At 46.4% G+C, this 26,840-nt stretch overlaps 3 protein-coding genes across 3 annotated transcripts in view; 2 read left to right on the top strand and 1 right to left on the bottom strand.

Annotated features, from left to right (window-relative positions):
• Positions 1–4,256: 4,256 nt before the first annotated feature.
• On the bottom strand, positions 4,257–26,795 carry UBE2D4 (ubiquitin conjugating enzyme E2 D4 (putative)). Its single transcript, XM_045564765.1, is given in 8 exon segments — positions 4,257–5,181; positions 7,125–7,188; positions 7,191–7,217; positions 9,201–9,306; positions 14,542–14,619; positions 14,716–14,747; positions 18,545–18,608; positions 26,663–26,795. Coding segments are annotated over 8 exon segments (441 nt in total). The 5' UTR covers positions 26,687–26,795; the 3' UTR covers positions 4,257–5,135.
• LOC123647363 (heterogeneous nuclear ribonucleoprotein A1-like) lies at positions 21,706–22,425 on the top strand. Its single transcript, XM_045564763.1, has one exon. The coding sequence runs from the start codon at positions 21,706–21,708 to the stop codon at positions 22,420–22,422; it is 717 nt and encodes a 238-aa protein (XP_045420719.1). The 3' UTR covers positions 22,423–22,425.
• LOC123647362 (up-regulator of cell proliferation) overlaps positions 26,633–26,840 on the top strand; it is a 60,188-nt gene continuing 59,980 nt past the window's right edge. Inside the window, exon 1 of the mRNA XM_045564762.1 lies at positions 26,633–26,646. The gene's annotated coding sequence lies outside the window, so the exon portion shown is untranslated. The remainder of the gene's footprint in view (positions 26,647–26,840) is intronic.

Raw genomic sequence — 26,840 nt, 5'->3', positions numbered from 1 at the left:
TTGATGTGATTTGCAGTTCCCTGATGATTAGTGATGTTGAATGTTTTTTCATGTACCTGTTGGCCAGGTGGGTGTGGTGGTGCGTGCCTCTAGTCGCAGCTCTTCGGAGGCTGAGGCAGGAGGATCGCTTGCGCCCAGGGGTTTGAGTTTGCAGCGAGCTATGATGATGCCACGGCACTCTAGCCCAGGCAACAGAGTGAGACCTTGTCTCTATGTTTTTGACTTAGTCTATTTTATATAAGTATAGCCACTCTTACACACTTTTAGTTTCCATCTGTTTGGAATATCTTTTTTCATATCTTCACTTTCAGTCTATGTGTGTCTTTACAGGTGAAGGGAGTTTCTTATAGGCAGCATATAGTTGGTTCTTGTTTTTTCGTGCACTCAGCCAGTCTGTATCTTTTAATTGGGGAATTTAAACTGTTTACATTCAAGGTTGTTATTGATAGGTGAGGACTTAACTCTTGTCATTTTGCCTATTGGTTTCTGATAGTTTTGCACATCCTTTGTTCCTTTCTTATTATCTTTGCAATTTGGTGGTTTTCTATGGTGATAACATTTGATTCTCTAAATTTCAAAATATTAAGGGGTACAAATGTTTATGTTACATGGATACCTTTTATAATGCTTAAGTTGGGGCTTTTAGTGTGGCCATCACCTGAATAGTGTTCATTGTACCTGACAGGTAGGTTTTTACCCTTCCCCTCCCTCCTCCTCCTCCCCTAATTTCCTATGACCTTCACATCTCTTTGTGCCCATGTGTGCCCACCGATTAGCTCCCACACATGCTTCTAATTCTTCCCCACTTACCACACCTGGTATACCACAAGTGCTCAATCAGTGCTTTGATAATGCCACTTAACACGTGATTGTGAGGACTGGCTTGCAAGACCAGCTCCTTGAGCCACTGTGGGTGAGCTGGGGGACAGCAGGGTTGAGAGGCAGCCTCCTCTGGGCAGCTCTGCTGTTGCCCTTCAGCATGGAGCTCAGCTGAGCCCCTGTCCTTAAGGGTAGCTCTGCTGCAGGCAGCTGGATGCCATTGAGCACACCAGTCTGGGGGCCTAAGTTGTGGAGGATGGCAAGGAAGCAGAATCAAGGAATCACTATGGTCTGATAGGAATTTTTGCAGATTGTCTATGGCTTTCTGCTTTTTATATAGTCTATCAACATGGAAAGACCAGGGTGGGAACAACAGGGAAGCCAGAAAACTGGCCAAGGGAGAACAAGTCTTTTTTCCTCTCCTCTCACCAGTGGGTTTTCTGCTCCTGCCTGCATAGCATCAGGCTGTTGTCTTGGGGGTGCTGGCAGCCTCAGCCTCCATTTTTCAGAGGACCAGCATTCATAGCTAGATCCAATACAGGTCCAGACATTTCCTGGCACTGCTAGGGAGGAAGCATGTGTCATAGTCAGATAAGACGGCCACGGGGAATGGAGGCATGGGAAGAAGGGGTGGGGAGGGGAGGAGAGACAAGCAGCTCCATGCTGATCTTACAGTTCCTTCTCTGCCTTTTGAGGTACCAGGAACAAACCCCAGGACAGGAATTCTGTAGACCAGTCCTGTAAGTGCCTTCTCTGGTACTTAAGGAGACTTTCTCTTGATTTTGACAGACAGAAATTTGCCCATCCTTGAGCAACTGCAGTGATGTAATGTGGAATTCTATGGTGTTCACATATATTGCATACATATAATACATGTATCATATATATATATATATATATATATATATATATATATATATATATATATATATAACATAAATAGCTTTGAGCTACCAGGTCCATTGGACATTTGAATTTGGGCATTTTAACATCTTGTCATGAGATTTTTTTTTTTTTAGTAGAGATGGAGTCTTGCTCTTGCTCAGGCTGGTCTTGAACTCCTGAACTCAAGCAATCCTCCTGCCTCAGGCTCCCAGAGTGCTAGGATTACAGGCATGAGCCACCTTGCCTGGCCCTATCATGAGATTTTGACTCTTTTTTATGTTCTTAGAACTCCTGGGTCTTCTGGAGCCTGACAGAGGATCAAAATCTTATTCAACAAAACCAGAAGCTTCTGGGGGAGAGTTAATAGTCATTTGTTCGTTATGGATCAACTGCTTAAGATCATGCATCTCTCTGATCTCTGTGGTCCACAGAAAAAACACATTACTCCACAGTTGGCTCTTCAGACCAGTCCAGTTTCCAACCAGGGTCCCCTTGGAAGCCTGGTGTCTGCACATGTGTGTTATATGGGAGCTGCTTGCACCACAGTGCATCTTAAAACAGGATTTTTACTTAAGGAGCCTGTTCTCCAGCCTGACCTGAGCCCTTGGAAGGCATGACAAGCTGGTGACATTCCCAGTGGAGAGAACCCAGGGGATTTGCCAGGGGACAAGCTTGTCTGAGGGGTCTGGCAAGTACAAAGCCCACCTCAGACTTGCAATAGGTGAATGGCGATTTACACTGGGGAACCCAAAGGGCTGATTTTACTCTCTCTTAATCCATATCTCCAACAGAGGGCAGGCTTGGGGAAATTTTGACTGGACTCAGAAAATTCATCATTTTCTTAGGAGTCATAAGCTATTACACTTGAAAGACCAGAGTATGGTTACTCCTCAATACCGACTTGAGCCTGAATTTTCCCCTCTCTGACCTGTCTCTATCTGAATCAGTCCCACCTTCCCCAACTACATGAGTCACTATGTATAAAGTGCTCTGTGACACTTGACTGAAGGTGCACTGTGACAACTGCCCAAAGCACATGATCTCAGGCACCACATGGCATTGCTCCTGGGCAGAGCCTTATGCAGCCTTCCAAGAGGACACCTTAATAACAGCATTCTCCCCACCTATTAAGATTTATTGCTTGTTTAAGCAAAGACCAAAGGGATACCAAGGAGACAAAAATTAAAAAGGGAATCCTCACTATGGTGAGAAGGAACAAGACCTTACCATAAAAAGTTGCCTTATAGTAACAGGAAGAATCTAAATGGGGGACCCTCACAAAGGAAATACAGACCAGGCTCCAAGTGCTTCATCCTTTGCTAAGGAAGTGGTGATGTGAATAACCTCAGTATTCTCCTGGGGAAAGCTTCTGGCAATAAAGCCACAGCTATGCCATGGGAGTTTCTGGAGCAAATCAGTCTCCACAGTCATCTTCGGCTGCCCCTTGGTGTTAAGGCTGTAGACTTTCAGTTGGCCTGCAGAGGCTCCATTTGGCTATTTGGTCAGAGTCTTACTGCTTCTCCACCCCCTGCTCCTACTCACCCAAGCATCCTTTCCTGGGGGTGGACCAGCTTTATAACCACCTAGAAAAGATGAGGTCAAATTTGGCTTGAGAGATTTGAAGCTCCTCAATCTTCCTCCCTCTTTGGAGGTTTTATTAGAATAACTCCTTTCTCCTTCCCTTTTCTTTAAACTAATCTCTATTTTTTTAGTTTGTTTGTTTTTTGGAGACAGGGTCTTTGTTGCCTAAATGTGAGGGCAGTGGCATGATCATAGCTCACAGCAACCTCAAACTCCTGGGCTCAAGAGATACTCCTGCCTCAGCCTCCTGAGTAGCACTAAGACTACAGGCATGCACCACCATGCTCGGCTAATTTTTCTACTTTTTGTAGAGAAGGGGTCTCACTACATTGCTCAGGCTGGTCTTGAACTCCTGATCTCAAGCAATCCTCCCACCTTGGCCTCCAAAAGTGCTAGGATTATAGGCATGAGCCACGTTGTCTGGCCTAGCTAATCTAATCTCAAAGCTCTTAGCTGTAAGGGCTAACCTTAAAATATGTTGCATCAGAAAGCCAAGAAAGAAAGCCAGTCACCCAACAGTCTACTCTAATTTAACGCTCTAAAGAACCTGTCAAAAGTGTCCATATCTTCTGTTCTCCCTGAAAGGAAAAGGAGACTTAAATGTCAATTATCGGCTGGGCGAGGTGGCTCACGCCTGTAATCCTCGCACTCTTAGAGGCCAAGGTGGGTGGATCACTCAAGGTCAGGAGTTCGAGACCAGCCTGAGCAAGAGCGAGACCCCGTCTCTACTAAAAATGGAAAGAAATTAACTGGCCACCTAAAACTATATATAGAAAAAATTAGCTGGGCATGGTGGCACATGTCTGTAGTTCCAGCTACTCGGGAGGCTGAGGCAGTAGGATCACTTAAGCCCAGGAGTTTGAGGTTGCTGTGAGCTAGTCTGACGCCATGGCACTCACTCTAGCCCGGGCAACAAAGCAAGACTCTGTCTCAAAAAAAAAAAAAAAAAAAAAGTCAATTATCATTTAGTATCATTTAGAGTTATGAGTGAATTGCATTTTTATTTACATTGAGAAGAGTCTCTCTCCCTTGTGTTCTAGTCTATGAATGGCTCACATTTGGACTTGGTGTAGGCTCCTAGTGGGAGGAGCAGGGGATGGCGAAAAACCACATCACACAGAAAAGTATAACCCAAATCTCTTCAGGTTTCATAATTTTGTTTTTGCTTCTAAAAACAGTCATCTCTCATGGGGTGTTATGAGCTTTATATCCTGACATTTTCCACTTGCTGCTTCTTGGTGTGAGAGGAGAAATGCCGGCATGTGGCACTGTAGAGGAAGACTGGTGGAAGCTGCAGGGCGGCCTCCACTTCCCAGTGACACTGTTCTCAATTCCCAGGACCTTCCAGGGTGAGTGAGCTGATTCCCTGGCATGTGGTTCTGTGGCAGACAGGGTGTGACAAAAGCCCACTCTACCCTGGACAGCTGGGATGGCACTGAGTTTTAAAAGGCAAAGAGCACATGGTGAGGGCCCAGGCTGAGGCCCCCATGTGACGCCATGGTAGGCAGCAGCACCATTTGAGGCTGAGCAGGGGAGGCGTACAGAGCTCAGCACCCCCGGGAGGCAAGCAGATGAGCTGCGGCAGAGGGACCAATTCCAGTGTACCCAAGAAGGGCTGCAGATCAGAACAACAATGGCTGCTGATTTGGCATCAGAGACATGACATTTTCAAAGCCACAATGGCTGAGGATGGTACCAACATGCTGCGGCTGGAGAAAGTGGGTGACCAATGTTTGAAGCATAGATGACGGTCTGCCAGTGGCTCAGCCAACAGCTCAGAGTTTCACGGGAAGACCTCTCTGCCTGGCTAGCTCTCTTGGACAATGTCTCCTGTAAAACCTCCGAGGCACTTACATAGCATATTTCTGGGTCCACTCTCTTGCTAGTCTGTTGTACCTGGAAGAAAAAAGCAGAGGGATTGACACCCTCACTTTAATTGGTCACTCCCTTTCAGCGTGCAGCAGAGAACAGGGCTGATGTGAAGATGCTGCTGCCACTTCTTGTCGAACATCTAGGACTGATAGATGAATGGAATAAAGACTTTCCCTGGAGCAGGAGCATGTCATTTGTGGCTATAAACCCCTAGCTTGGAGTCCTACTGATGCTCCATAACTATCTTCTGTGGAAGGTTTAATAATGCAACACACCCCTACCTTTCTCTCTCTGGTCCTACAATATGGATGCAGGGAGGATAGAGAAAAGATACACAAAAGTCTGGAGTAGTTACAGCCCGCCCAACACACGAACTTCAGAACATGGGCTTGGAGTCTGGCTGCCAGAGTGTGAATCAGCACCACCCTCAGCAGCCGGGCTACCTCTCTTGTGCCCTGAACTCCTTACTTGTTTACCACAAGGAGACCATTTGCCTTGTGTGGTTGTGGGGAGGACTGGACAAGTCTGTACTGCACATGGGGCAGGTCGGGCACCTGCTGAGGGCTATGTAGGTGTGTACATTTATCCTTCATTATTATAATGATATCTGATGCCAGGAGACTGAAAATTAGAGAGATTTGTAGTTAGAACAGGCACTGAAAAAAGTCACTTTTGGTATGTCTAAAGTATCTCATAATAAGCGATAAAATAAATAAATACAATTTAAATTCTAATCAATTAAAAATCATCTGGGGATGTGTGCGGTAGCTCACACCTATAATCCCAGCACTTTGGGAGGTGGAGGAAGGAGGACTGCTTGAGGCCAGGAGTTCAAGACCAGCCTGAGTAACATTACGAGACTCCTGTCTCTACAAAAAATTTTAAAAAATCAGCTGGTGTGGTGGTGTGCACCCGTAGTCCTAGTTACTTGAGAGGCTGAAGCAAGTGGATCACTTGAGCCCAGGAGTTCAAGGTTTCAGTGACCTATAATTATGTCACTGTGCTCCAGCATGGGGGACAGAGTGAGACCTTATCTCAAAATACAAATAAAAAAAAAATCATTCTGTTATTGAGGAAACCCCAATGAGGGAAATAATGAGATCTACAGAGGTCTTAAGAAAAACATAAATTGCAAAAACCACATTCCATTCTAATCTCTTCAGACAGAAGAGAAGTAATGAACTAAAAGACTCCCTGGAGATGTTTTCTAAAAGAGCCAGCAATACCCTCTCCCAGTGCCACCCACAGGGCTGCTGCTCCTGCTGCCTGGGCTGCTGCCACACTGGCCCTTTCTCACCATGCCACCAACACTCAGAGATTAACACATGGTGATGATTCCCTGTGCCTGCTCCACTGACCACAGACACCCCCATGCTACAGTGCACGTGGCTATGCCTGGCCAAAGGGGTTGGAATTCTACATTTCTGGGCCTGGTAACTGGTGTTTAAGCAGTGGGCAGTGAGGGTCTGTTGGTGAAATAGCAACACACTGCTGACTTCTGAGCCTCAACCAAACTGAACACAGCAGCGTTTCCCACCTTGACTGGCCTCAGCCTTACCCTGGGTGTATCCAAGCAGACGTCCCTTGTTTTATGCTATAAACCTTAGAATTTAATCCAGAATTTTCTTGTCAGATTCTTCTGAGTCCATTCTTGGCTAATCACTGACTTTGCCGGCCTCAAGGGCAGGGCTGGAAATATTTTAGGATTTAGTAGCAGCAGTTGATGAGTTATCCAGCAGGATGGATTGCTTTTATCTCCTTCTCCCTCCTTAGAGTCAAAGGGTGTGGAAGTGAAAGAGCCGGGAGTCCAAGCCCAGGACACAACCACTGCACACCTGGGCTCAGCATGAGCAGGAAGATGTCTGTGGGAACTTGTGTAGCAAAGAAGCACCAGCTCAGAGCAAAGGTACCACCTGGAGCTGCCTGGGGCAGCCATGGCACAAAGTAACCCCCAAGAGGACGCGTACTTCTCTTTGTCGGCCTTGTAGATATGGGCTATCTCTGGTACCAGAGGGTCATCAGGGTTGGGGCACAGAGTAGGGAGCAGATGGACAAGAGAACTGGGAAGAAAAGAAAAGGTCAGTTAGCTGCAGCCATGAGGTCGTGGGTTGCCTCTGGGTCCAGCGAGCCTCCCTGCACTTGCACTGTCTATTGACCAAGCAGTTGTCTTCCCTTCAATGTCCCAATCTAAATTGTCTGCTTGACACTCCACTAGCTCCACCCCATGTACTGGCTAAAGGGCAGTCTCAGTGTGAACTTCACAGTGTGGCCCCAGGAACGCTGCTGCCCCAGGCACCCTGCGCTAGGACACTTCCCTCCTTAGTGAGTCCGGTTCTCATTCCCCTTCTCCACTGAAGTGCCCTGTCTTAGCCTCCAACTGCCCACGCCACCCCTGCCTGCGTCCCATACCACACACCTTTGGTGTTTGTTCCCAGAAGCCCTATTTACTGATAAGGAAACAGGAGTTCAGAACAATCAGGTAACCCCTAAGTCACAGACTTGGAACACTGAGTAAATGGGTAAAAACCAGATTGCGAACCAGGTGTGTGTGACTGCAAAGCAAATGCATTCCTGCTCCTGCATGCCACCACTGTCTCTGGATGTGTGCTCAGTGTGGCTCTCAGCAACTCTGGAGAAAGGGAATCACCCCACCAGGGCTGTGACGAGGAGCAGAAGGAACTCTGGTCCCCAGATAGAAGTGTGGACTATCATTCCTGGCTGTGATCTTGACTCACCATATGACTCCAGACAAACTGGCTCTGGCCAGTTCATCCAAGTCCTGACCACAGTTCCCCACGGTAAAGCTACAAATGGGAGGGGCAGGTTGCCTTTCTCAAGATCCTCAACCCCCCTACTGTTCTGAGCTCAGAGGCTGTCAAAAGGGCTGCAGACTTCCCTCCAGGTCACTCAGGCCCACCTGCCCTTCCTCCCTCCCCATGACTTGAGTGGCCACTCCCTGCCACTCCACTTTCCTCTCCCCTTCCTGAGCCCGCACCTAAGGCCACACTGGCCCTGGCTCTGCTGGCTTGGCATCCAGCAGACCCCAAAAGCTGGTAGATTATGATGGCTGCCTTCCTCCTTGTATTTTTCCCTGGCCTCAGGCAGTGGGCTAAGGCTACATACTCAAGGTTCAACTCAGAGAGGAGCTATCTCAGCAGGATGTTGGGCTATTTCCTGGATGCTTGAGCCTGGTGAGCATGCTCTGCCACTGCAGAGATTTGTACCACAGTGCAGGGGCAGGGGCTGTGTCCCTCTGGACTGACCATGCCCACTTCTGTAAGGCCTCTCTAGCCTCCTAAGGCCCGCCCCTGCCAGCTTCTCTGGTACCCTGTGGCCTCTTCCAGCTGCCCAGGGCTCTGCTGCCTGCATTCTCTCATACTCTACTCCCAGCTTGTTTCTTGGGCTTGGGACTCTTTCTCTCAGGTTGATTTTTCACCACGCTACTCACATTCCACCTGACAGGACACTGCATTCCCACATCTCCATTCAGGCTTCCCATGTGCACACAGCCCATGCTCAGCCCATCTTAGCTTGGAAGGAATATCTGCATGTCTAAAGCCCTGTTTAGACTGATTTCTTCAACCTCATCCAGAGACATGTATGTGTTCAACATCCCTTATTTGGGGAGGGAGGATTTCTCCACTGACTGTGAGGCCCCTGGGAGCAGGACCTGTATCTCTTCCTTCAGGGCTGACTCACAGTCCCCGTTGGTACTTGTTGGATGAATTAACGAGGGAGAAGGTAATGTAATATTTGCCTTCCTTATTTTTAGATAAACAGTAGAATCAATATTTCCTTCTTGCACCCCTATGAGTCTTGAGCACCCCACAGCAATTGACTGCTGAGAACCGCCAGGGTGTGGAGAACCAGGTTCCGCTGCTGACGCTGCCCCCTGCAGTACAGGACATCCACGTGGGCACAGCAGCAGTGGGGCTGTGTGACCTCGGAAAACTGCCTGCTCTGAGTCCCCATTTCTACCCAGTCAGTGCTGAGGTGAAAACGCAAGAGACAGGGCACGAGGAAAATGCTGTCAGTGTCTCTACTTTTTGATACGGTCAGCGCTGGAGACCACTGAGACCGTAGGATGTTGAAGCAGAAGCTGCCATTACTGTTGATATTGGGGTGATAAATTTTGGTCGTGAAAGCAACCTGCAGAGACAAGAGACCTCAAGTTAGACAAATCACAGGGACATCTGGAATATGAACTAAGTACAGCAGAAGTAGCCGCTGCTGGACTATACCTGGAGTGTGCTGTGCACCCAGCCTCACACAGTCCTGGGTGAGCTGGACCCCCAACCCCAAACCCTAATGGGTTAGGAGTGGGTGATCACTCAGGAGAAGTTCCCTAATCCTGCAGTCTCCAACTCCCAGGCCGTGGACTGGTACCGGTCCCTGGCCTGTTAGGAACCAGACTGCACAGCAGGAGGTCAGCAGCAGGTGAGTAAGCAAAGCTTCATCTGTATTTACAGCTGCTCCTCATTGCTCACATCACTGCCTGAACTCCACCTCCTGTCAGATCAGTCACTGTCTCCCATCACCCCCAGGTGGGACTCTCTAGTTGCAGGAAAACAAGCTCAGGGCTCCCACTGATTCTGCATTATGGCAAATTGAATAATTATTTCATTATATATTACAATGTAATAACAAAAGAAACAAATAAATGCATAATAAATGTAATGTGCTTGAATCATCCTGAAATCATCCCCCCTGTCCCAGTCCATGGAAAACTGTCTTCCATGAAACCAGTCTCTGGTGCCAAAAAGGTTGGGGACCACTACCCTAATCCATTCCCTGCTGGATTCTCACTCTGAATATAGGGCAATTTTTTTTAATGCTATCCTTCAGAAATGAGAACATAAGGGTATTAATACCATCTCTCCCAAAGTAGTGCACTCTGAGGATTAACAAGAGTGACTCAAGGCCCAGAAGTTCTATGCAAAAAACGATGACTCTGATTACTGACACAATGACAAAACATAGTCACTAAAGGAAAACAGCTCTACAGAATTCACTTCTCATCCCTTGTTTAACTGCTTATTTTGGTCTAGCTGACTTGGACAAGACTTGATATTTCAGTCATCATCGGTCTTGGCTGGACACAAGGCATAGATATTTTGTTGGCTTAAGATACATCATCAGCAGAAAAACCCAGGCCACGGGCCCTCTGCCAGGCCGCTGATCCTCTCCCCTTTCTATTTCACCCTTTATAAGACCCCTCTTCTCAGAATTTAGCCATCAAATACCCTTGCAGATTTCAAATATGCAAGGATACTAGCAAAAGACACGAAACCACATAAATGGCTTCCATTTGATTACTGGTGAAATTAATGTTACATATATGCAAAAGAATATTACACAACTATTTAAAAAGAATGAGGTGAATTTAAAGAGAATGAATGGGGAGAAGTGGGGGGAAAAATGAATGTGCTCATAGGAAACAATTTCCAAGATGTACTACTAATGGGAAAAGCAAGATGCAGCTACATGGAAAAGTCTGTTCCATTCATGGGAGAAATAAAGGAGCACACACAGGTGCTTGCACAGGTGTAGATTATGCCTGGAAAGAAAGAAAAAACAAGTAGGACTCACTGTCTCTGGGGGAAAGGAGGCAAGGGCTAGAGACACAAAGTATATAGAAGGTAAGAAGGTCCTATTTTCATTGTATGTCTCCTACCCTTTGACATTTTTTTTTTCTTGTTTTAAACCACAGCCACACATTACTGCTTCAAATGACCTCCCTGGACCTCAGCCCTTGCTATAGACAGGCCATGGTACCTCTCCCAGGGCTGTGTGGGCCTCATAGAGTCAGCTCCTGTGATGGGCAAGGTGCTCCAAGTCGGGTGCAGCTTTTACTGTTACAGGAACATGACGAGAATCAGGCTCACCTAGGACCCCACTGGGCCAGGGCTGGGGCAAGGCAACAGTAATGAGTTTGCTCCTCCCCTTGCTCTGAGAACCCATCCTTAGGCTGGATGGTGGATGCACAGGCATCCTTTATATTATTATTTATAATTTTTTGTATGCCTGATATAGTTCATAATAAAATGTTTTTTTTTTAAAGAACTTACTTTAGAATATGAGAAGAGGGCTTTGTGTAAGTGAGCTTGAACATATATTACCGTATGATGTTTCTCAGGAAGGGTCAAACTTCAAAAGGGTCTCAGAAGTAAGTATCTGCCTCAATATCTCCTATAAAGAAGATCATGCAATCTTGCCAGATTCCTCTTATTGTCAGAAAATTCTTGCCAAAACATAAATCCAGTTGATCTTGTTCCCTCCCCCGTGGAAGGAGATTTTAAAAAGACAGAAGCACTTTCTTCTCTTGTAGAGTATTACTCCCACTTTCAGTTCACATCTCTCCTTGTTAAAATAATCCCAACTCACAGAGCTTACTTCTTAGTCTTTTAATAATAACCCCTGTTTTCTTTGCTTTGTCTTTAGGCAATTAGGATCCTGAAAATGCCCAAGAGACATAAAGGACTACATCGGTATGTGTTTACTGTAAGGAAGTTCCTCAGTGGCTTGCATGCTAATGAAAGAGATAAGCTGGAAAATCACCAGCAGTCATGAGACACTACCACAGTCTCTCTACAAGGAAGGGGCAGGAGGGGGTTGGAGGATCAGAGACCCGTGAAGCATGCTCATGCTTTTCCAACCAAACCCCGCTGAACAGCCGTTATACTACAACCCTGTGGAGCTATTTTAGCATCTGTCATCACCCTGTTCAGCACACCCCACTCTCTCTTGCCAAAAGCTGGAAAGGGCCCCAGAATCCTGAACACACTGAACCAAGATTTAAAATACCCAGGCACCAGGTGCCCTCTGGTAGCGATGCCTGGGCAGAGCTGTGGCTGGTGATCCCAGAAAGGGCTTCTTCATGCTGGTTCAGACAAACAACATGAAAAATAGTGGCTAAGAGTCTGACCTAGACTGAGCCATCAGGACAAGTCAGGGTGGTAAGACACAGTGACATCACAACCCCTGAGCTGTGGTGCCCTGACACAGACTCAGGACTTCTGAGTAAATCTTGTCAAAATGCACAGCCTTAGTCCTATCCTGAGAAAACATCACACAAACACAAAAGGAGGGACATTTGACAACATAATTGTTCAATACTCCTCAAAAGCATAAGGTCATGAAAGGCCAGGGGAAACTGAGGCACCATTACAGACTATAATGATGAAGACACAACAATAAATGAATGCTGGGTCCTGGAACACAAGGAGGACTTAGTGGAATGTGAGTTTAGTTTGTAGTATCATGACCAATATTAATTTCCTGGTTTTTATCATAGTAGACACAGTATTGTAACATGGTGACATGAGGGAAAGCTGGATGAGCTATATAAAAACTCTTTATACGATTTTTGTAACTTTTTTCTAAGTCTAAATTTGTTCAAAATAAAGTTTTTTTCTTTAACAAGCCTGCCACATCTGGGTTTGAGTCCCAACCTCCACTATGGGCACGTCATCCTCAGGAAATCATACAGCCTTCTAAGCTCCAGTTTCCTCATTCACAAAAGAGAACTGGTATTTTTATTTTAAAATGAGAATAAAAATAGGGCCAAATGCGGTGGCTGACACCTGGAACCCCAGCACTCTGGGAGGCTGAGGTGGGAAGATCATTTGAGGTCAGGAGTTCAAGACCAGCCTTGGCAACCTAGTTGAGAACCCGTCTCTGCAAAAATAAAAATAAAAAAAATTAGCCGGGTGTGGTGGTACACACCTGTAGTCCCAGCAACTCGGGAGGCTGAGGCAGGAGGATTGCTTGAGCCTAGGAGTTCAAGGCTACAGTGAACTATGATCACTTCACTGGACTCCAGCCTGGGTGACAGAGCAAGACCCTGTTGTAAGAAAAAAAGAAAAAAGGAAAGAAATATATTGGGGCATGCAGAAAGAAATAGGGAGGAATATACACCAGGATGCCAGCTATGGTCTTCTCTGGGTCTGCAGCAGACTGACTTTCATCTGTATATCTAGTTCTCTAATTTGATAATAATTAATGTTTACTCATTTTGCAATCGGGAATAAAAAGATGTTAAAAGGGACGTGAATCTCACACACACTGTTGTGTGACCACAGCCCATCCTGTTGGCTCCACTGCCTAACACCCCAGAATCTGCCTCTTCTCCCCACCTCTATGCCACCAGCCATGCGTCACCACAGAGCCTCGCCTGGCTGGGGTCCCTGCCCAGCCTCTTCTCCACAAGGCAGCAGGTGACCCTGTTGGTATGTAGAGCCCACTGAATCACGCATCTGTCAGCCCCCAGTTGCCCACACAATGGCCATGCAGACCCCATTCCTTGGGCCGTACCCCTCTGGCCTCCTCCCCACTCCAACACACGCTCGCTTCCCCAGGTGTTCCCTGTGGGCCCCGCCCCTCCTGGGCTGAGACTCTGCAGTGCCCCCTCCCCAGGGTGATCTCCCCAGTCACCCTGGCTCCTACTACCCACCACTTCTGGGCTCCTCTTTAGCACTGACAGTTCACACACTAAATGTCCTCTCTCTCCTGCACAGGACTGTGGGCCTCAGGAGGGCAGGCTCTGCCTGGGCATGTGGAGCCCAGGTAAGACATGGGCATGATGGTCCAGACAGCAGGACAACCTGCAGACATGGGCACGGTGGTCCAGGCAGCAGGACAACCTGCAGACAGGACATCCCAGCAGCGCACCAGCCATGCCTAGGCAGGGTGGTCAAGGCAGCTCCCCCAGGCTTCTCCCTCCCTTTGGTGGCACTGTTCTCTGAGGTTTCACTGATGGGATGTGTGTGAAGGGCAAAGGAAGGCTTGCTATCCTTTTAGCTTAATGAAGGAAACTGAAGGTGTGATAAGATGAATGATTTGCCAGGGTCTGAGACCAGGGTGTGTCCACTTCAGCACCACTGACACTCAGGGGTGATCCCTCTCTGTCACGGGAGGGAAGGCTGCCCTGTGCACTGTAGGGTATTGAACAGCATCTCTGGCCTTTGTTCACTAGACACCAGTAGCAACCGCCAGCCCCCCAGTTTTGATAACCCAGAATATCCCAGGATATTGCCTAAGTGTTCCTGGTGTAAGGACAAAATCGCCTCAGCTGATAACCCCAGTCCCAGAGCATAAATAAGGAACTGCGAAGGAAGGAGCCAGAGCCTGGAGAAGTGACTAGACTCAACTACACAAGAAGCATCAGTAGAACTGTGGCCTCAGTAGGGAGGCCAGCTCACCACACTAACCCTAGCTCACAACGAGATTAAGTCCCAAAATCCCAGGAGGCTGTCACCACAGGGTGGAGCAGCAGGCCCTCAGAGAAGCCCCATGCACAGCTCTCTTCGCTAGAGATTTGAAAGGCCCCTCGTCACATGCTGTCCTTCACCCAAACATAACGGGGGTCATGGGGGGGGGCCTCACCTTTGGGGGTTTAAAAGGGTAATCCGTAGGAAAGTGGATGGTCAGAAAGAAAACACCTCCTTGGTAAGGACTGTCATTCTGGAAGGATGAGACACAGAAAGAGATCAGTGAGCATGCTAAGCACGAAGCGCAAGAAGCAAAACTGGAGCGGTGTGCTCAGCAGCTACTACCTACCGGGCCCATGATGGTGGCCTGCCAGTAGAACACTACAAGACAAAAGAGAGATGGGCACGTAAGAGACCCCCTAGTAAACATGTCTATTCTACTGAAAAGGCACTGTTAAGTTTAGTGGGTGCTGCCACACAAGACACCTTTACTTCTGGCACCAACTTCAAGCCAGGGGTTCCCAAAACCGCACTCAGATTCAGTAACTTGCTAGGACTCCTGGAGCTTGCTGAAAGCTGTTGTACTCATGGTTATGGTTTATTACCGGGAAACAACACAGATTAACATCAGGAGGAGTCCAAATGCAGAGCTTCTGTTATCCTTTCCCCATGAAGTCAGGATGTGTTACTCTCCTGGCATCAATGTGTTGACAACACAACACACGCAGAGTGCTGTCAACCAGGGACACTCACCTGAGCCCCAGTGTTCAGAGGTTTTACTGGGGCTCCCCCTGAGAGTATGACTGACTGACTGAGTGCCTACAGGGCTGATCTCAGTCTCCATTCTCCAGCCCCTCCAGGCAGACCCAAGCCCTCACCTTAAACCATATGGTTGGTCTATTTGGCACGGGAAGTCCTCACCCTCAATCACATTGCTGGTGTGTGGGTCAAAGTCTTCAGGCAAACAAAGATACTCCTATCAGGTATTATGTCTTAGAGATCACTTCCCAGGGATTGGGGATGAAGTCCAGATCTTTTTGGGGGCAAGATTAAATTCTTTACTATACAGGTGCCAGCAACTATAATTCAGTCCTCTCTTTGCACAGAATTAAGCCTTAACCAGGCTTCAGCCATTTTCCCCACTGCTCTTTATAAATTCTTTCTATCCCCTGGTTCTTTCCTTGATTAAGTCTAAAGCCCTCTCCAAAAAGTCTCTCTCAGAAGCCAACTGCCCATGGCCCTGGAGTCTCATCGGTGCTACCTTCATCGGTATCCTCTGCCCAGTGCCTGAGCAGTGCCCTGTGCTCTGGGCACTCAATGACAAGGGCACAACGAGCACCGCTCATTCTTCCCTTCCAGGTCCTCACCTTTGGAGGCCAGGCTGCACTCCGTCACCGGTTTAGAGCCTCCTCTTGCTGCACATCACACCTCATACCCAAAAGTAACACATCTCAGGTTACTTTTCCTGCTCCACTGCCCCAAACAGCTCCTGTGCACTCAGCACAGCTACCCTAGAGTGGACCACTCACTCACCTTCAAGCCTCCCCAGTCATATGAATGGTCTCAGGGCAACAGACTCCACAGCCTTTGTGGAAAATGCCTACTCACCCTTAGGAGTGGGTTGCTGAGACCATCTGAGGGGCCTGTTATTCTCAAGAGAATTCTGTCTTGTATAGATTCCAAATAGGTATGGAATTAGTCCAAGGTTTCAGACCCAGTCCTGTTCAGATTTTCCTGCCACCTGTTCAAATACCCCACAGGCTCTAGCCCTGACAGCAGAACCAGGAAAGCACAAAGCCATGAGGTGGGAGCACAAGTGCAGGGACTGAAACAGAAGCTTCCCAAACCCCCAGAGGTGCCCAGAGTCAGTCAAGACCGCCAGGAGCCTCTTTCAGTATTTCAAAGAAATGCTTTTGAAGAGAACACCTTTACCTGCAATAAGGCTGCCTGGGCTAATGAAAATAGCACTTCTTTTGCTTTTGATTGTTTTATTCCAATTCATACTAATCATTAGTTGGCAAGTAGACGTACTCTTGCCTAATAATAATGTAGAACAGAATTCCTTATGAAATAAAAGTGGTACGGGTTTCTTGTTTTTTGGTTGTTTTTTTAGAGCCAGGGTCTCACTATGTTGCCCAGGCTGTTCTCGAACTGCTGGCCTCAAGTAATCCTCCCACCTTGGCCTCCCAAAGTGTTGGGATTATAGGTGTGAGCCACTGCACCTGGCCAAAGGTGTTTTTGACAAAGTATTTCAGAATAGGAGGTTAGGATCCTCTGGGCTTGTTTACTTTAACCCCTGAGAGCTATTGGGGCACTGAGCAGAGTTTGAGGGCAGAGTCAGAAGAGAAGGCCCCAAAAGAGAAAGGATGAGAAAGGAAATAGAGGAGGGATGCTGGAAAGGAGGTGCTTGCCCATGGGGCAGGCATGAAATGGCCCCAAACGGTTAGCCAGCTTCCACGGCTGCCTGAAGCATGTCCACTGAGGGATGGGTTATGGTGGCCTTGATGCTGGCCTCGCCAACAGTGCCAGCTGCCTCCAGCCTCAGGATGCGGCTTGGGTAAGAGAGAGTGGGTGCGAGCTGAGCCACACGCTGAGGAGATGCCTCTAGATGGCTAACGCTGAACTAGAGCAGTTCAGTCTGACATTGATCTCATTTAACTTGACATTGTCTTAGTGACAGGTAAGAGGGGAAACATGCTATGGAGACCTGGGGTGCTTGTGCGGACAATACAAGCAAAACAGTGATTAATGGGGAGCAGGTTGACAAACAGGTGCCAGGAAACAGTGGAGCACCGTAGCCCTTGTTCATTATGCTCTGCACAAGCAGCTGGACTCATCTCTGCTCTGCTCCAAAGTTGAGTTAATCTCCCACAAAAACCTTTGAGCCCTCCATTCCCAGTGGCTCCGTCTGCCCACCCTTGGTGCCTCTGAGCCCCAACCCCTCCCAGGACATGCAGGCACACATGTGACACCATCCCCTCCTTTTCTCCAGCTTTCTGAAATTTTTCTTTTTTTAATTGTAGTAAAATATATACATATATATATAACATAAAATATGCAGTTTAAACTACCTTAAAGTATACAATTCTGTGACATTAAATGCATTCACAGTGTTGTGCAACCATTTCTAAAACTCTTCCATCACCTCCAAAATGAAATTCTGTACCCACAAAACCGTATTTCTCCCTCCCCTCAGCCTCTGGTAACCTCTTATCTACTTTCTGTCTCTATAAATTTGCCAGTCTAGATATTTCATGTAAGTGGAATCATATAATAACAGTCCTTTTCTTTCTGGCTTATTTCACTTAGCATGTTTTCAAGGTCATCCATGTTGCACTGTGTGTCAGAACCACAGTGTTTACCCACCAACCACTGATGGACACATGGGTTGTTACCACCTTCTGACAACTGTGCATCATGGTGTGTGAACATTGGCATACACGTTCTGAGTTCCTGTTTTCTTTGGTCCATGTACCTAGGACACCACCCTTGGTATCACTGGTATCTCCTATGATATCTCCCCTCTGAGGTATCGCCCCTCCCACCCACTTTTCCTACAGTTGCAACTACTGCAGCCTCACAGTGAAGGATGGGTATCCGGGAGCCCAAGAAGCCCAGAGTACAGACTTGGAAACCCTCATGCTGGGCAGCTCAGCCTCTGGCCAACGGCTGTGAGAGGTGGCAGAGAGCTGGCACCAGTGCTACTTCTCCCTCTAACCCTCTCCTGACCATCTACCAGAGCTGTTTCTTCAGTCTCCCCCAGGGAAAAGCAGAGATGAGAGAAAGGAATAGATACTGCCCCTTCCTTTGGCAGAGGCAAGAATCCACTGCCCTGACCCTCATTGGCCCTCCCGCTCTGCTCCTAGGTACTGCACCAGACTCTAGACTAGTGCTGCAACAATGTTTACACGAGTGCCCAAGTCTGACTTGGTCAGAGGCACTTTCCAGAAGTCAATGTGACTCCTCAGGCCAAGCTGGCTTTCTTATGCCCCAGGTTCTACTTTGAGTATAACCTGACCAGCCAAGCTGCTGTGAACTCTGGCCTAGGCCTCGAATGAAAAGCAATTCAAAAGCAAATGAAGGGAACACAACTGAGTTTCTTAAATACTGGTTGGCTGATAAATTTGGGGGTCTTAACTGCAACACTCCTGCAATCTGAAGACTCAAAAAATACTTACAATCATTACCCATAGGTCCCGCAGAACACTGGGCAGGAGGATCCCTCTGCAAGTTGCTTAATTCCTAGAACACAAGACAGTGGGTCAGCGCTGGTATATGCCTGGGATGCTGCCTCTATACACCAATCCTGATACCCAGAATGAATTCTCCTGGTGGGAGGGGGCTCCTAGGCCTCAGGAGGGGGTTGGAGACAAGGCAGGTCATGGCGGTCTACTCCCTGCTGTGAAGATACCAGAGAAGTAGGTATTACCATTTCCATTTTATAAATTAGGAAACTGAAATATACAGAGCTAAAGTTACCTATTCAAAGAGCTGGAAGAGGCCAGGTAAAGAGTCAGTCACATGTAGATCTATCTGTCCTACCCCCAAGCCTAGCCTCTCACCTGCGCAGGTAGAGGACACTCCCTCCCAGGTTCTCAGGATATGGGAGAAAAAGAGCCCTAGGAGAGTGTTCTGGGAGAAGGGCAAGTGCCAGGTTTTAGCTTTGGGCTAATACATTAACGCATGGAAGCAATTAGCACAATTAGTTGCTCAATTAAGGAAAGGGCCCTGGTATTTCAATCTCTCTACCTCCCCTACCACCATCCCAATCCCAATCCCACTACCCACCACTGGGTGTTTGGCAAGTCCTAGGGCTTTGAACATGAAGACTAAGGACATACAAGCCAAAATCTAACACTGCAAGAATTACACCATAACTAGATTCCCTTTAAGGGACACCAACTCTGGCCACAATCCTTAAAAGTGATCCTGTCCCAGCATGAGTCTCAAGGCCCAAGATTTTGGGCAGTGACTCTCAAACTTTAATTTGCATGTATGAGAATGTTTCCTATACAGTATTCCTTCTCCTCCCCAGGTTTCAGACCTCAGTAAACATCTGGGGTCTCCACAGATGTTCTAACGTGAAGGAAGGAGACACAAATAATGGCACATCATGTGGCAGGGAAACTACTCAGAAGATGACAAACCCCAGGGTCCAGGTACGTGTACAAAGTTCACACCTGGCTTATGACATTCCTTCTTACCTGAACTATACCTACCGCTGTGCCATCCACAGACCCTCCTGATCTCAGCATGTCTCTGGGCATGCTGATCATTCTCGTAACCCCCACCTCTCTGGCCACCCTGTACTTATCCTACTTCTCCTCAAATTTAATCAGCCAGGATGGGAGTATTAATACCACAGAAGCTACAAATCAGGGCCATGTTTTCTCCTCCAGGGTTGATTTTTAAATATCTACCAGTATACCACTGGCCAGTTCTCAATTAGCATCTAGTATGTCCGAACCCATTTCCTCACAAGTAAAATGGGTTACACTTGGTAAGTATTCAGTAAGCAGCATTATGAATAGTCACAATAGAAGTGAACTTGGGGAACAATTGAGGTTGTGCAAGGGGACCAGAGGACACGTTCAGAAATGTAATAGAGCTACAGAAACCTCTGTGGAACACTTCCTTTTTGCTTACCTCTCCGCTCTGTGGCCCTCACTATCACTCTGCAGGGGATTTGGAAAAGCTGGCAGTACAGGCCAATTTCCCTCCAGCTCACAAGGTTTTCCCACACCTCCATGGTTTTACACCCACTGTACCCAGAATCCAGAATCCATATCCCTCCTTTTAAGGGCTGTGATGAACAGTTACTTATGATACCTTAATGATTCCTGAAAGGCCAGAAGTAGGTCCCTCTTGATAGACACTAACCAGCACCCAGGTGTTTCAAATGCTATCTGGCACTTCCAGGAAGAATAATGTGAGTTGAAAGAAATTAGTCCACTCAGGGCAGGCAAGGTGGCTCACGCATGCCTGTAATCCTAGCACTCCAGGAGGCTGAGGCAGAAGGATTGCTTGAGCTCAGTAATTTGAGACTAGCCTGAGAAAGAGCAAGATCCTGTGTCTACTAGAAATACAAAAATTAGCCGAACGTTGTGGCACGAGCCTGTAGTCCCAGCTGCCTGGGAGCCTGACGCAAGAGGATCGCTTGAGCCCCGGAGTTTGAGGTTGCTGTGAGCTATGATGATGCCACTGCACTCTACCCAGGGCTACAGAGTGAGACTCTGTCTCAAACAAACAAGAACTCATCCACTCAAAACACTGCATTCCTGTGCTCACCTAATAGGACTAGAAGACTCAGGTCTGAGCTCCAGCTCCATCACTGGGAAAATCACTTTCACCTCTTTGGGCCTCAGTGTAATTACCTGTTAAGTTGTAATTATACTTGCCTGCACTTTTGTGTGGTTATAAATTTTCTTAATATAAATTTTTAAATGTATATAATGTGTGCAAGAGCACCCACTAAATATCAAGAATAACAGTGTATACAGGATGCTACCATTAGTATTATTAAAAGGGGGAGGAGAAACGGGTAGAATGAATATATATATGCATATTTCTGGAAGAATACTTAAGAAGCTAATAACACTGGTTGAGGAGGAGAATCAGATTCCCCAAGGAGGGGAATCAGATAGGGCTGAGGACGGGTTTGGGTGGGAGACTTTTTCCTGTATATCCTTTGTACATTTTGAATTTTGAACCATGGGAATTTATTACCTAATCAATAAATATATAAATATTTTATTAATTGTAAAGGACTATGCAGGTTAAGGTTGTATAATAATTACTGTTACAAATAACAATGATAAAAGTAAAGAGTCCTGAAAAAGGGAAAGGAGGTTCAAGTATCAAGTATTAATAGAGAAAAAGAGTTAAGCAAACCATGGTACACACTCAGTTCTTTTACTGTGTTTTATCAAATCCAAGACACCATCCTTTGTAAGACACAAGTTAACTTTATGTACAACTAAGAAAGAAAACATACTGGCAATTAAACTAACACCAAATGCTTTCTTTACACCTAAACTTTAATTTTATTTAAAAATTATTCTTATTGAAGGAACTCTTTTAGGCTTATTTAAACAAGGGTTTCTGGGTTTTGTTTTGTTTTTTTAAATCAAGTATCACTCATGCATACTAAAAAAGGAAAAACAGCCTTTCTGCTTGGGGGCGCTGCCGAGGAAGCATCATTAAAGTCTCTCTTCCCACAGTGGTCACATCTAAGTCAGAGTCTCCTAAAGAACCTGAACAGCTGTGGAAGCTATTCATTGGAGGGTTGAGCTTTGAAACGACCAATGAGAGTCTGAGGAGCCATTCCAAGCAATGAGGAATGCTTGATGACTGTGTGGTAACCAGAGATCCAAACACCAAGCGCTCCAGGGGCTTTGGGTTTGTCACATATGCCACTGTGGAGGAGGTAGATGCAGCAATGAATGCATGGCCACATAAGGTGGATGGAAGAGTTGTGGAACCCAAGACAGCTGTCTCCAGAGAAGATTCTCAAAGACCAGGTGCCCACTTAACTGTGGAAAAGATCTTTGTTGGTGGAATTAAAGAAGATACTGAAGAACATCACCTAAGAGACTATTTTGAACAGTATGGGAAAATTGAAGTGATTGAAATCATGACTGACAGAGGCAGTGGCAAGAAGAGGGGCTTTGCTTTTGTAACCTTTGATGACCATGATTCTGTGGATAAGACTGTCATTCAGAAATACCATACTGTGAATGGCCACAACTGTCAAGTAAGGAAAGCCTTGTCCAAGCAAGAGATGGCTAGCGCTTTATCCAGCCAAAGAGGTCGAAGTGGTTCTGGAAACTTTGGTGGCAATCATGGAGGTGGTTTTGGTGGGAATGACAACTTTGGCCATGGAGGAAAATTCATTGGTCGAGGTGGCTTTGGTGGCAGCCGTGTTGGTGGTGGTGGATATGGTGGCACTGGGGATGGGTACAATGGATTTGGTAATGATGGAAGCAATTTTGGAGGTGGTGGAAGCTACAATGATTTTGGCAATTACAACAATCAGTCTTCCAATTTGGACCCATGAAGGGAGGAAATTTTGAAGGCAGAAGGTCTGGCCCCTATGGTGGTGGAGGCTAATACTTTGCCAAACCACGAAACCAATTGGGGTGGCTACGGTGGTTCCAGTAGCAGCAGTAGCTATGGCAGGGGAAGAAGGCTTTAATTACTCCCGGGAAACAAAGCTTAGCAAGAGAGGAGAGCCAGAGAAGTGACAGGGAAGCTACAGGTTACAACAGATTTGTGAACTCTGCCAGACACAGTGGTGGCAGGGCCTAGCTGCTACAAAGAAGACATGTGTTAGACAATACTCATGTGTATGGGCAAAAAACTCAAGGACTGTATTTGTGACTAATTGTACAACAGGTTATTTTAGTTTCTGTTCTGTGGAAAGTGTAAAGAATTCCAACGAAGGGTTTAATGTAGTTTTCTTTTTTTTGCACCCATGCTGTTGATTGCTAAATGTAATATTATGATCATGATGCTGAATAAATGTGTCTTTTTTTTTTTTTTTTTTTGAAATGTGCTGTGTAAAGTTAGTCTACTCTGAAGCCATTTTGGTAAACTTTCCCTAAAGTGTGAAGATGGAACTCCTTCAGGGTGATGTCAGCTTCTATTTGAAATTCATTTACAACCTGCTTGGGTGCAGAAGATATTGTCTTCAGAAACTTTGGTGTAGTTGAACTGACAGTTACTGTTGCGACCTGAAGCTCACCGTTAAAAGGGGTCATCCAAGGAAAATCACGGAATTATTGGTTATAAAGTTGATTGTTGGCATATCCTATGCAATATATCTAAATTGAATAATAGTACAGGATAAAATTATAGATGAGAATGAAGCTTGTGTATCAACCATTATCACGTAAAATCAATAAACGGTTTAATTCTCTTGAAAAAAAGGAAAAACAAGTGAAATAAATAAATTGATTTGTTCAGGAATTCCTAAAACTTCCCATGCAGAGCCCAACACTGAGTCATTGATGTCCGCACAATACCATCATCCTCTGTGCCTTCCAAAGCAATGGTGATGAAGCAATTCTTAGAGTCCTCCACTACTGTTTCTGGAGTTTTCTTCCAAGCCATTGATACTCATTCTACAAAGTCCCATTATATAATCTCTTTGCACACATCCCAGCCTGAAAAACTGACCTAGCCTCACCAACTTGAGGGTAGGTGGTACCCTCCTTTCTTGGGTCTATGAAGCATTTGGTTACTTGACATGGAAACAGGAAATTGCACTCCTTCCTCCAACAACAAATATTTGCTCCACTAATATGAAATTTACTCTCTATTGTTCTGTTTCTGTGCCTATGTTCACAGATGCTTTTCTTTTCAGTGCTAAATCACAGAATGTTTTTGAAGATTTTTTTCACTTTTTTTTGAAGGGGTGGGGGGTTGTGAGGGGGGTGTTCAGTTGTCTTGTTTTTTTTTTTTTTGTTGAGACAGAGTTTCCCTTTGCCACCCTGAGTTGAGTGCAGTGGCATCGCTGTAGCTCACTGCAACGTCCAGTTCCTGGGCTCTAAGATATCCTTCTGCCTCAACCTCCTGCGTGCGTAGCTAGGACCACAGGTGTGCGCCACAATGCCTGGCTAGATTTTTTTTCTTCTTTTTGGTAGAGATGGGGTCTCACTCTTGCTCAGGCTAGTCTCCTTTGTATGGAGACTACAAATTTTGGAAAACTTTTGTAAAATTTTCTATTGAATATTTTGTAAATAAAGGTACATTTAGCTACAATTTCCCATTTTCCCTAGGTATGTCAACTTTTGGGACACCCTGTAGTAGTACCAACAATGCATTTACCTCAGTAGGAACTGCCATACTCCAGTTCACACATATAATGACAATTAAGTGACAACTGCTGCCTGACAGTGATTGTAAGAAGCATCCCATCCCAACTTCAGAGAAGTGAAAATCTGAAAAAATATTCATCTTCAAGTAGATGCAATATGGTATTATCTATATTTTCCTGATTTTCCAAGTTCTCTCTAGAAAGCAATTACTAATTTTTTAATCAGAAGTCAAGTTTTCTTGAAAAACTAAATCAAGTATTATGCAATCATTGAAAATTATAGTTTCTAAAAACTACAGAATAATAGGAGAAAATGCCATGACACAACATTAAGGGAAAAGAGGGGAGGGGAGGCAGAATATAAAATTTGATGTAACTGGCTGGGCGCAGTGGCTCACGCCTGTAATCCTAGCACTCTGGGAGGCCGAGGCGGGTGGATCGTTTGAGCTCGAGTTCGAGACCAGCCTGAGCAAGAGCGAGACTCTGTTTCTACTAAAAATAGAAAGAAATTAGCGGGACAACTAAAAATATATATAGAAAAAATTAGCCGGGCATGGTGGCACATGCCTGTAGTGTCAGCTACTCGGGAGGCTGAGGCAGAAGGATTGCTTGAGCCCAGGAGTTTGAGGTTGCTGTGAGCTAGACTGACACCACGGCACTCATTCTACCCTGGGCAAAAAAAAAAAAAAGAAAAAAAAGAAAAGGGATGAAGTTGGTTGGCAAGGGCTGTAGGTTAGAAGCTAAGAGGGTAGCTAGTAGATGCCACACTCCTGGCTCAGCCCTGCATACTGCTGGCTACCTGCTAGGCACCTACCCCACTTCCTCCTTTCTGAAGAACTCCAGTTACATAATTTGCAGGGCCCTGTGCAAAATTAGTTCAATAAGAATTTCATGATAGTGACAGCAGAGCATAAAACCAAGGGTGGGGCTCTTCTAAGCATGAGGCCCTGTGAGAGTGAATGTGTCAAACACCCATGAAGCCAGTCCTGGTTTCTTTCTCTCCTTGATTCCTATCAAGGAAAGTTCTCCCTAGCCTCACGACTTCAATTACCTTGGATCTCTACTTACCACTTCATCCTCATGGTCCAAACTTGTTTCTCCAAGTCCTCCCTTTTTTAAATCTTATCAGCCTACACAGGTAGGTTCAAACCTACACTCCTTATTTTCCTACCCTGCTCCCTGCCTTCAAAACTTCTAATTCCCATCCTAGACAATGACAACACCATCCAGCCAGTGACCCATCTTGTGAACCTCCTTGTCTAACTTTCACCACATCCTTTCCTTAAGTCCTGTCAATTCCACCTCTGCTCTGGCCTGCTATCCATTCCATAGTCATTAACTTGGGCAAAGCCTTTGCTGGACATTCACAATAGCCTCTACTGTCCCTCTGCCCCACTCCAGTCAGAAGGATCTTTTCATAACACATACCTCAGCATGTCATTCACCTGCTTCAAAGTCCCAGGATGACAAATGACCCCTTTTAGACAATAATTTGTCAAAATTATCTCTTTTGGATACCTATTTATAAAAAATGAGTCATACTCTTAGAGATCCTGTAATTCCACCTCTGCCAAAGTTAATAATTTGAATTAAGGAAAAGGCTCATTGGACAATGTTCATCACAGCACATACTTAATGAAGAATTTAGAATAATGATGGCAGTTAACTCATATCCAATGCTTAGTATATGCCAAGCATGTGCTAAACACGAATCACCTCATTTAATTCTCAAAAGTAAGTTACTGATCACGTACTTGTGAAACGCTGTTAAAAATTACAGTTATAAATACTATTCACAACATAGAAAATGCCTGCGTTTAATGTTATGTGAAAAAGTGGGATACAAAATACAGTATTTTTTTTTAATATGGGAAAAAGACTGGAAGTAGGTACAATAAAATATCAATGAATAGTGAGGTGGCAGAATTAGAAATACTTTTTCTTTCTCCTGCTGTTGTGCACTTCCCAAATTCCAGTTAATACCTTAAGCCTCCATAAAGACTCCCTGTTACCCGCAAGATAAAAACCAGTTATTCCAGCACTGTCCTTAAGGGCCATACTAGTCCCGAACCCACCCACCCCAAAGCCAAGCCCCGTGGTCTCCCTGTTGCCACGAAGGCCCTTTTCCCTTTTCTCCACCTGCGCAGCTCCTCCTCAACCCAAGACCCAGCTCCACCCTCCACCCCTCTCTCGAGCCCTTCTGGAGCCCCCACAGGAGCAGACCCCCTTCCTCTGGGAAGCCCGCACGGCCCACCGCCCGGGAGCCTGCACGTGGCCGCCGCGGCCCCGCCCGCGTGACGCGCGCACGTGACCCCGCCCCGCCCCGCGCTCGCGCCGTTCCTTTACCGGGTTGCGCCGTAGGCGGTACCGCCTTCCTTCCAAGCAGTCTCCGTGGCACTTTCGTCGCCATTCACATCGGCGCCCCGCCCGCCTCGACGCTTCTGACGCCCAAAGAGTTGGAAGGTGCGAGAGTGCTTACTTTCTGGATTCGCTTCAGCGCCATCCTAACCCCCGCTGCTGGGGACCGGGACAGCCCGGCTAGGGCTGCCTGAGGCGGCCCGGTGCCGGCTCGCTGCCGCCGCGCTCCGGGAACCGCCGCCTGTGCGTGCGCGCCGCGGGGCACTGTGGGGCTGTCTTCGTCGCTTGCCGCGCGTCAC

This window comes from Lemur catta, chromosome 11 (assembly GCF_020740605.2).
Source record: "Lemur catta isolate mLemCat1 chromosome 11, mLemCat1.pri, whole genome shotgun sequence".
NCBI classification, from domain to species: Eukaryota; Metazoa; Chordata; class Mammalia; order Primates; family Lemuridae; genus Lemur; species Lemur catta.
Note: the sequence above shows the minus strand (reverse complement) of the source record. Positions and strands in the feature narration are given on the sequence as shown.

Coding starts and splice junctions, on each gene's coding strand:
- LOC123647363 (XM_045564763.1), top strand. CDS start 21,706: ATGCTTGATGACTGTGTGGTAACCAGAGATCCAAACACCAAGCGCTCC.